This window comes from Dipodomys ordii, unplaced genomic scaffold (genome assembly GCF_000151885.1).
Source record: "Dipodomys ordii isolate 6190 unplaced genomic scaffold, Dord_2.0 Scaffold74, whole genome shotgun sequence".
Taxonomy (NCBI): Eukaryota; Metazoa; Chordata; class Mammalia; order Rodentia; family Heteromyidae; genus Dipodomys; species Dipodomys ordii.
This window is the reverse complement of record NW_012267290.1, coordinates 1,291,266-1,302,482: the sequence shown is the minus strand read 5'-3', so window position 1 is coordinate 1,302,482 and position 11,217 is coordinate 1,291,266. Positions and strand designations below refer to the sequence as shown.

At 46.7% G+C, this 11,217-nt stretch overlaps 1 protein-coding gene across 8 annotated transcripts in view; it reads right to left on the bottom strand.

Moving 5' to 3' along the window:
• Window positions 1-4,852: 4,852 nt before the first annotated feature.
• Window positions 4,853-11,217, bottom strand: part of Hmbox1 (homeobox containing 1) — an 89,499-nt gene continuing 83,134 nt past the window's right edge. The window contains exons 8-11 of one of the 8 annotated variants that reach the window (XM_013024271.1): window positions 10,120-10,215; window positions 9,095-9,189; window positions 8,785-8,856; window positions 4,853-7,236 (exon numbers count right to left, since the gene is read on the bottom strand). In XM_013024271.1, coding sequence (XP_012879725.1) covers window positions 7,099-7,236; window positions 8,785-8,856; window positions 9,095-9,189; window positions 10,120-10,215 — 401 coding nt within the window. In that variant the 3' untranslated portion in view covers window positions 4,853-7,098. The other 7 variants (XM_013024272.1, XM_013024273.1, XM_013024275.1 and 4 more) reach the window with 7 other exon arrangements.

Sequence of the window (11,217 nt, the reverse complement as noted above, 5' to 3'; positions counted from 1 at the left end):
TCCTCCACTAGCACAACAGCCGCACATCTCATTCCAGGTATCGGGGAGGTACAGAAATGAAGATGAAGGAATCTCAAGGATTAAAACCCTTTTTCTAAGTGCTGTGGGTGTGTGGGGGGGAGAGGGAGGATGCCTGATGGAGACAAGAACAGCATGCTCACAAACTCCAACGGCAGCTAGCACTTCAGTCTCAAAATGGCGGGGAAAAGACCTCTACAAGGGCAACCAACAGTTTCTTTCGTAGCTACTCACCGGTCCGGGAGTGTGCATCCTGTAAGAGGTCAGGGCTGTGGACTGGGGTGCAGGAAGCTGCTTGAAAGACCACGTGACTGCGCCTGCTGCCGTTTCTGCATTCCTCTAGATGGCGCTCCTGCAGGCCATGGGCAGCCCAGGGGCCCACAGAGCGTGTCAAGAGCACACAGGGCCGGCGGCACCCGTGCTTGAGAAGGGCGGGAGGGAGGAGACAGAGCACATGCCGCAGGAGCAGGACACTAGAACTGGTACAGAACGGCACGAGCAGGCGCTGGCTGCTAGAGTGATGCGGGAAACTGAGCACCTCACATTTGTCCCTCTGCCCTGGTGACTCTGGAATATGCCAGGTGCCACACGCCATTCGCTCCTGAGCGACACCGGCTGATGCGTATCCCCATCCCGTTGTCTGCTGAGACGGGAACTCTATTCAAGTCGTCGTAACCTTCCCATTGGCTGACCCTTTGTGACAATGATGGCCACGGAAGTATCGAGAACAGAAAGGAAACCCCTGAGGCCTCAGGGGAGCGGGCAGGGCCGGCAGGGCATCTGGCGGTGAGCAAGGGGGGTAGGGGTGGGGAGCCATCTTGGCCGGGGGGTCTCGCTGTGGTCTCCGCCCAAGGCGGAGCAGGGTGGCACTGGATGGAGAAGGTTTCAGAGAACTTCGAAGTCAGACACTGGGCACTCATCAGAGCCTTCCGTTTCAGAGCTGAAACGGCTCCAAATCCTTTCTTCCCCTCTGCGAGGACATGAATACTATGTCATTATTTTAGTTTACCGAATCCCTGTTCCAAATGTTCTTGGGAGCATTAGTGCTAAAAGAGAACAAGGGATGGGAGCTCTGCTATTTTCAATCACATAAAGGACAGAAATCCTCTTAATTATGACCATGCCACTCTACATCCTGCTAACACAGCTAATTACATGTCAGGAGGACACTCAGTCATTCAGAACAATTGCCGTTATATTTTTATATATTCATCCTATGCCACCCCCCTCAATTACCATGGTTACAATTGGAAAAGATTCAGCCAAACCTCCATCTGATCATAGCACACCAGCAGGAATTTGTGAGTTAATTATGGCTGTGTGGAGCCAGTCTTATTTAAAAGAGAGGGGGGAACATGCAGCCAGGGGCGCCTGCCACCCCGGATTTGTCCAGCGTGCTGAGCTGCCCAGTGCTAGGTGCAGACGGCTCCACCACAGGCCTCAGGCGGTACTGCTGCCACACCTGGGGAAACCCTAGGCAATGGCCAGGCTGCGTGCAGATGGGGCAGACCCATTGCGATCATGCCTCTGCCTGGGGTGGGGCAGGGAGCGTGGGGCCGGGAGGGGAGGAGACAAGTGACACAGAAAGACTTGTGGAGCTCACTTGAATGCAATCAACCAGACTTAGTTCTCAAATACCAAAAGATGGCAAGGGGGGTGGAGACGGACACACAGCAGCTCGGCGACTCTCATAGGACATGCACGTTTGTCATTTCAAAGCAACTACCATACAGGTGTTCCTCACGCTCTTCTCTCCTGCCTCTTCTCTCAAGTTCAAGAAGCTGCACTCTTCAGATTGTTCGCCTTCCTTTTTTGCTGCAATTTCTCATCCCCACTAAGAAAGAATACTGAAGCAGAGATGGCAGCTTCTCAGCGTAAACAGCTGCATTTCTGGGCACGTTGTCTACAAAGAGCTTCTCTCTCAGTATGAATACGGGCATCCACCATAGCCTTTCCCAGCACGGCTTACCTAGGAGACGAGTTTCCACAATCAGAAAACGGACTTATTGCATGGTACAGCTCCAGCCTTTTGTACGTCTGTTAGCTCTCCTGACAGCAATAAGGCAACCTCTCTCAAGTGAGAGGCATCTTGAATCCAAGGGTTTGTAAAGAAGACCATGTGATAGGAAGAAAAAAAGGCCTCTGCTTTGACAGTGTCACCATGAAATACCTAAACCTAAGCTGGCCCTTCACAGCTCACCTCGGAGAGCCTTCCTCCCTCACCACTGGTACCCAGACAACGTGAGCTACACTCCACGGAAAGCCAGCAGCAGTGAAGAGGTTTTCAGGCATGACAGCTCAACTTGCCACATTCAATATGGCGGACAACAGATGATCAAATCCTGAGTAAGTAGCGTAATTTGAAGAGCACAGAGAAGGAAGGAATGATGTGATGTGACACCCACCCCTCTCCCAGTGGTACCTTCCTGCCCCTCAGTCATCCCCCCTTAAAGATACCAGCAGAACTGCTGGCCCAAGTGCCTGACCTTCACTTGGGAAATTTTGACAAATCAACCTGGCTCAGTAAAGCTATAAACAGATGTGGCTGGCCTTGATACAGCCACAATAAATACAGTAGTAAGACATTACGAATAACCACAACAAAATGTCAAACTCTATTACTATTCTGGCTTAAGTTTTGAGCCACAGAGACCAACAAAGAAATGGACGCACAGCAGAGGAGCTCGGGATGGTTCTAGTGCAGGCTGAGTATGAGATTATCAGCCACACACACACACAAAAAAAAGCTTATTGCCTAAGGAGTTGTGAAAACTCATGGGGAGGAAAAGACAAAAGGCAGTTTTAAAACGGAGGCATGAGTTACACGGGAACCCTAATTCTAACCAAATCCTTCTTAAGACCAGAGACAGTAAGAACTTGAAGTTCACATTTACCAGCTGTGCAAAGGAAACAATTCCCTCCGTGATGCAGACACGCTAGGGCTGGCCAGTGCGGAACGGAGCTGGCCATCGTGGGATGGAGTGTTCATATTCAAAGAGGGACCATACCCACCCGCTCTTCCTGCTGCCAGAGAGACAGAATCTCAGCACAGTCAACTGGCATCAAGGCTGCAGTGGCGCAGCTTAGAGAAACCTAGAGCTGTCAGAGGCAGAGGGACAGCACAGTCCTGACAGACGATTGCTCTGCTCCGTGACTGTGACTGGACTCCCCAAGTGAGCTTCTAGACAGACAGTCAGAGGCCAAGGAAAACACAGAAATGATTATGACGCTAAGTTCTTCATGAGTCCTCCCCTTTGAGGTAAAAGTCTGTCCAGACATTTGGACCACACAGGGATGTGGCTGAATCAGAAATCTTCCAGGAACGAACCACTGGATTCACATACTTTGGTATTAATGGGCTGCTTCCTCAAGTAGGATTTTTTAGGAGTCATCTCTATTGAGCAGGGGTAATAGATGAAAGGGGCTTTCTATCTCCCAGGGCCAGGTTCCCTCTTCTCCCTGATAGGGTAATTCAACATGGTAAGTTCTGTAGAAATAGCCCAAAATGTCTCCTTGTACAAAGGGCATAGGTCTCAGGTCAGAGTGTTCTGCTTTGTGCTCCCCTGGCCTCCCTGGCTTCCCTCTGTTGGTAAGGTTATATTCAGACCAGCAGAAGTCTCCAGGGATGGCCCATCTTTAAAAGGTCCTATGTAATTAATGTTCTTAAAGGTTCAGAAAGGTTACCCACTGGGATGCCAAGGCACCTTTGCCAAGTAGCAAACTCCATGAACGCCCATGCACTTTTCAAACCCCTCCTTGGCTAGGAAGGCACAGCCTCAGACTGATGTTTGGGCTGAAGTAGACACAGAAGCGAGAGCAGGGGCAGCAAGCAAGCAGCACTGAATGTGGGTTCTGCAGCGTTTGGCTCTTCTTTTAGTGATAAGAAAATTTTAGTTTCTTTTTTCTTTTTTTGGTGTGCCTGTCCTGGGGCTTGAACTCAGATCCTGGACACTGTCCCTGAGCTTTTGTGCTCAAGGCCAGTGCTCTACTACTTGAGCCATACCCCCCCCCCCCTTTCTGGCTTTTTGGTGGGTAACTGGAGATAAACGAATTTCATGCACTCTCCTGCCCAGGGGGCTTCAAACTGTGTTTCTCAGATCTTAGCCTCCCGGGTAGCTAGGATTTTAGGCAAAAGCCATCAGTGCCGGCTAGAGTTTCTTGTTTAACACCACCCTTATACCTGAAAATGTTTAAAGAAAAAGTTTACCATCCAAAGGAATAAGACATCAAATGTGGCAATTCCACGCACCATGGCAAAAACTAACGTGGTATTGGACAACATAGAATTGGACCTAGTGACAAAGAGAAAACCAATGGGAGGTTTAAATCTTGACCCCAAAGAAGTAAATTCTTATTGTGGGTGAAAAAGTACAAGTTCCCGGTAAGGCTGAGGTCTGAAGGATGTGGGTGAGAGGCTTTCTGCCATTACCAACCCGGCTCAGTATGGTGCCATCTGCCAAGCAGCACTGCCTGCTGCACTGACCGACTCCCAGGCTCCTCTCGGCCTTTTTTCTTCGTTAAAGGTCTTACAACAGTCAAGCATTTCAGCTCTTCTGTGGCACTCACTGAGATTCTTTAGAAACTGCGCTGTTTGAAATGTCTGAGACTGCTCCTTTAAAAACTCTAGCCAGAACAAATGACACTAGGAATCTCAGCATAAAGAAGCTATCAATTAGAATAATCTCCTTACAATAAATCATGGAGGTGACTTGTCACAGAATATATTTTTTCTTTCTCTCCTGTTCTTTCTGAGTCAACTGAGAGTAAATAGACAAAACTCCACTGAAACAGAAAGATACAGTAGTTCTAATAGAAGAAAATGAAACAAGCACAACTCAAGTTCCTAATTGAAATACAAAGTAAAGCCAAGAAAGAATATGTGAGGGGGTATGGGTAGGGGGAGAAGGAGGGGAGCGTTGTCATTCCTGAGATTAACAAATGCTACTCTTGAATCTATTGACTCAAGTAATACAGAAAAAGATTGCTCCATTTCACTTAACTCTTGGAAGCTGGGAAAAATGAAGACAATTCCCCCTTCTCAAATCCACCAACAGGAGCGAGTCCAGACCCTGCCTGCATCTGTCCACAGTCACGGGTGCAGGGCAGGCGGCACCCTCTGCCCACACTGACGTAAGCAGGATTCAGAGCTAAGGGGGTAATCAAGTCACCGTGTGCCGTAAGAGCAGTGAGACCAACTAAAAATGTGAAGCTACTAGTCTACGAACAACAAAGGAAAAAAATGAGGCGGGTCAGCAGCCTCCCCACCCCCAGCCCCAAATAGTTTTAAACTTAAATATAGTTGGTGAGGGAGGAGAGGAAACAAGGAGAGGAAGTGGCAAGTTCTCTCCATTGCACAAATGGTTTCAGGTAATGGACAGAAGGACAGAAGCCCTGCTCAACGGTCTCCCCACGCTCCCCTTGAAACAAGGCCTCATCAGATGGACGGAGGAGAGATGGATGAGGCAGGAAATGCATAGCTGTGGCGCCTCTTTCGGACGCACGCTACGCCGCTACCCTGAAGGCTGTTTCCTCTTACCCACAGTGACAGTGTGTCATTTAATCAGGTCGCCAGGAGATCATTTTCATACAAGGCCAGCAGATGTAATTTTCTTTGATGCATGAGTAGTTCATCATTTTGCTACGAGATGACAAGGTGATCACAGGGTGGCTTTATAACGCAAGTTCACTGTTTGGTATTTTGAGTTCTCAAAATGAAAAAAAGATTTATCAAATATAAATATCTTTAAAAAGTAACAAAAGTGCTACATATGCGATCAAGGAAAAAAAATTCCATTAGTTACTGCCACTTAAAGTAGATTAAACGTTACAAATATTACCACATCCATTATCAATATGGCTTCCAATTGTTGAATAAATTGCCTATAGCAATATAGCTTTTCACACCTCTCCAAGGACAGAGAAAGAGACCAACACGCAATCACATCCCGTGTGTCCCGCACACCCGCAAGATACGTGGTCAATGTCCCCTGCTCTTTTGTGCTCCTAATCTGGTGAGCATTTGTATCTGCGATCGTCAGTCAGCAGGAACCCCTACACAGTCTCTGTCAGCTCTGGGTGCAAGGACTATTCTTCCGCTTACTTTTGACCTTAGCTTCATCCTCGAAAGACTTTTTTTGGTAGCAGGGAAAGGGGGTACAGACAGTAGGTGGAGCGACTTCCGTGATACCGTCCAGGACTTTTTCCCGGCAGGCACTGCTAACTGTGCCATGGAATGTACGGCGTTTCTAAGAACTGGTATTAGCATCCATTACATGTTCAGCTCACACTTTTTGTTTTTTTCCAATGCTCTCAAGCTGGGTTTTGTTAGTTTTTTTTGTTTTTTACTTTTTTATAACTTAATCTCTTCATTTTGTTTTGAATCATGGTCCCAAAGGCAGAAGGCAGTATTGTTATCTACCAAGTCACACAGCTTGTGAGAGGAAAGAACGTCTGGGTCAGTCATGTTAACAACCACCGAGATCTGAGCTAGAGTATCCACTGACATTCTTAACACAGCACCCAAAGAAGTATAGTCTAGCCACGGTGTGGCTATGAGGCACGGCTTATTGCAGCTGAATCAGCGACTCCATGCTGAGGGGTTCTGGTGCTCCATCACTCTGCGAGTGCTCCCCAAATGGCGTCTGTCTATCCTGTGCCACTACCTCAGCTTGCATCCGGTCAGTCTTGGGGCAGAAACAGGGGGTACAGACCAGTGTGACAGGAATCTAAAGGTACCCGAGATTTTACACACAGCCTAATATTTGAGGACTGAGGGTTATCTAAACACCTGGAAGCACTTTCTTAGAATGCTAAGACGGAGCAGCAAGATTTTCTAGCCTCGGGGCTGGGAGAGGGGCATCTGGTTGGTTGGTTGGTTATTATTACTGGGATTTTAATACTGAGAGAGTATATGCAAAGGCTGAGGGCACCATGCCATCTTCACAGAACAAGACCCTAACGGCTACCTGACATACAAGAAACTGCAAGTTATACTGTAAGAACACATGTTAAGGACCGAGGAAAGTCTGCTAAGGTGCTACGTCTAAACTAAGTTAACTTGTCACGTTTAACCCTCCCTGATCAGTCATCATCCAGGGCCTCTGTCTTGATTTCGCTGGCTCCTTGGCGGGCCAGTGCCAAGATAGTATGGTTGACGGCTGCCATCTCCACAGCTAATGAGATGGGGTCTTGGTGGTCACTATGGCTCGTGCTGTCGTCCTAGATGTGCAGAAGTAAGAAACACAGGTTATTAGTGGATCAGCACAATTCTCTAGCTCACAGAAAGGCATGCAGGGGCAAGGGGAGACAGAATATCTGTGGAAGAACTGATTGGGAGCATCTTATGAGAGAGGTGAACTGTATTTAAGTAGACACTGAATGGATATAGGTCCAGAGCCTCCCCGTTGACATTTTTCTGACTTAATGAAGAAATTAAAACTCAAAATGCCTTTTCTCTGAGAATTTTACCCACTCTATCAAGAAGATTGCCGGTGGTAATTGTACCTTCAGTGATTAATATAAAATCAATAATTTGGGTGTTTACAATTAGAGCATGAGTTATTAAAGTCATGGTATTTTTCCACTAAACTGAAACAACAAGATAAAACGTAAGACCAGGCATCAACATCTTACAGGTAAGAAAAAAGAAAGACTTCTTAGTTATGGCCAAAGTGTGGCTACATAAGAAGCTAGGGGAGAAAGGGGTGGCACGCTCCTGCTAGAGGAAGATGTGTGAAGGAAGAGCCGGCATCTATTTAGAGCGGTGCCAAGTCTCCCCCCCTCCAAGCTCCACACGTTAGACAATAAAGCTGAGAAGGCGACGGGGGCTGCAGATGCATGTGAGGCAGTGAAGATGGAGTCACAAGTAGGGGGCGTGCTTCTCACCTGTCACATCCTCAGGGGAGGCTATCACAGAGCTTTGGAAGGGGTAAGTCCCCTGGGGGAAAAAGCAAGAGATGCGCTGCCCTCAGGGCATCTGCAAAGAAAGATGGAAATGATCCATCTGCATCTGTAGGCTGAAAAATGTTCCCAACTAGAAAGACTTACAGAACATTCTCTGGAGTACAAGGTGGGGCTATGATCTGGAGGAGTAATGGAAAAAAAGGAAACCCTGGGGATGTGTGGACTTGAGCAGTCTCCTTGTGAGGGCCACAGATGAGGGATCTGCACGGAACTGTGTACCGGTGCAGCGTCCGCACTCAGGCTGGCACGCGAGGACGTGCAGCTGTCGGGAGAAGGAAGAACGCGGTGGGCTCTGTGAACTGGCTGCACAGCAAGGAAAGCAAGAAAGAGGCAGCGTTTTCTTTCTGAGTCTAAGGAAAGGGACCATAGATTTTCTGCATTGTCCAAGCAGAAGTGAAACTTAAATCCTGTAAGAATTTTCAATGAACTCTGTCAACATGTGGAGGCAAAACTCCCAGTCTTCCTTACTGGATTTATTCCATGCAGTGGCTACAATTAAATACATTTTCCCCCAAGCAATGAAGAATAAACCAGGATGAGATGAGAAGACATGCGGGTGTTGCATTAAGGACAGGATGCGTGTGGCAATGTGCCAGAGACTCTGGAAGAACCACTCCTCTGGGCATGAGGGTTACCACTGCAACAGGGCTGGAGTGGGTGGGGCCTTCCATTGTGCCCTGCATTGGTCATGTTTAGGCACGGGTCACAGCTGCCCAGATGCCCCTAGTACTTCTCAAACACTGAGTGTGTGTGGTGAATGGTGTAACTTGCTTGTTTGGGTCAGATCCTCCTCTCTTCTTCTACCTTCTCTGCTTCTCTGCCTCCCTCTGAACTTCTTCCCTCCTCCTCCTCCCCATTGCGTACTTGCCAAGTATCCTGTTGTATGACAATAAATCCAGGTGGGTGAATAGCGATTTCTCACAAATTCAACAGGACAACTGAATCTTACCACATTCCTTTAAAATTACATGACAGTCTAACTAGACACATGAGCAGAGTGGAGGACACTGGCTCATCCCCTCCCCAGCCCCGCACAACCACACCCCTGCACTTGAGTCAGTAAACCACCCCCTGCTCAGTAGCTAGGAGCTTCCGCCCAGCTGCCCGCCCTCACCTGCTCTGAGTAGTCGTTGCCATCAACGTCATCGCTGTTGGAATGGCCTCCAGGACTCTGTACGTCTATCCCATGACTCTCCAGGATTGCTGCTTCTTCGAAAAAAGCAAATAGATCCCTAAATTATCTGTTACCTTATTCTGACAGAAACCTAGATTTTCTGTTGAGGTAATTAGGTTGTAAGGAAACAAGAACCTATGTTCCTTGGTATTTTGATTCTCAGGCACACATTTGCCATTCTGGAGTCCCTGCTATTAGGGACTCCAGAATTTATAGTTTACAACATGATGTACTCTAATATGGATATGTTGTGGAATGATTAAATCCAAAATTAAAATATGAAGTGTTATCTCACTAACGTTTACTGGACTCTTTGTTGTTAAGTCTCTTTCATTACAGTTTTTTTTAATCTTTTTGTTTAATGCTGGTGCTGGGGCTTAAACTAAGGGCCTAGATGCTGCTCCTTGGGCTTTTTCATTCAAGGCTGGAGGTCTCCCAACTGAGCCACATCTCTACTTCTGGCTTTTTGGTGGTTAATTGGAAGTAAGAGTATTCATGGACTTTCCTGCCCAGGCTAGCTTTGAACTGTGATCCTCAGATCTCAGCTTCTTGAGTAGCTAGGATTACAGGTGTGAGCCTCCAGCACCTGGCTGTTCCAGTTCTATAAACCAATTGTTTTCTAATATCTAAGTCAAAGCCCAGCAGTAACAAATAAGCTTGTGGTATTGCAATTCTTCTCAAGACCGACCCATGTACCACAGTAGTATCAGGGGCTGTCTAATTCTGAATTATGGGACATTAGGAACAAAGAATATTATCGAATAACAGTGTTATGATTCTTATAAAACAAGTAGTGCAAATAATACTAATTTCAGGTTATCAAAAATAAAATGAAGAAAAACATAAGGGCAACTCTTGTTAGGCTTAAAAGTTAGGCTCATTTAGACCTGAAGCTCTTAAGCTAAAAGCACCCTTAACCATGATATGGTAACTTGGTCATGAGTGCAACCTCTCTGATACATTACCGATATTGGCTCTCCTCTTGATCTCCTTCCGTCTGTTAGCAAACCAGTTATATACTTTCAGGGAGGTGACCCGTTCCAGGTCAGACAGTTTTTTGCCTGTGAATATATGCAATTAAATTCAGGTAATCTATGTCTGGAACCCAAAAATAAGAACTCGTTTAAGAGATAACAGATGCAGGGAAAATTTTCTTAGCAATATGTAGTATCAGGTACACATTCTGGTATTACTCAATGAATAAAAATGCACAAATAAATATACAACTAGCAACCAATAAGAATATGCTTCAACTTAGAAAGCCATAAACAATTTTTTGGGGGGGAGAGGTCGGTCATTGGGCTTGAACTCTGGGCCTAAATGCTGTCCCTCAGTTCTTCAGCTCAAGGCTATCGCTCTACCACTTAAGCCACTGCACCACTTCCGGTTTTCTGAGTGGTTTACTGGAGATAAGTCTCAAGGACTTTCCTGCCTGGGCTGGCTTTGAACTGCAGTCCTCAGATCTCAGCCTCCTGAGCAGCTAGGATTACAGGCATGAGCCACAGGCACCTGGCAGTCATAAACAATATTGAATTCCACAAAGCTTCTGTATCCATGCTGTCCTATTACTGCACTGTTCATTTCATTACCATTATTCTAGATGAGTAAGTTATTCTCTGTCAAGTATCCAGATAACAGAAATTTACTCACATCTTTAGGCTTTACATAAACTACTTTCCTGGTATCTTAAGACAGAGGCTATGATACATGTTTTCTTGAAGGCTAAAAGCCACTGTGAGCATCCATTACTGGGACTATGCTGGAACACACAGTAGTATTCAGGTTGCATTTTAGATTTATTGTCTTCTCTGTTGCCCAAGGTGATTTCTTATGAAGAGCATCATGTTTGCCAATGAAGGACCCATGTGGATCATTCCCTCCCCACTTGTCCTTTTCCTGCTTTTCAGCATTCCATCCACAGTGGGAATAAGACTTGGTAAAGTCTTTTTTTTGTCGGTCGTGGGACTTGAACTCTGGGCCTGGGCGCTGTCCCTCAGCTCTTCAGCTCAAGGCGAGCGCTCTACCACTTGAGCTACAGCGCCACTTCCGGTTTTCTGGTGGTT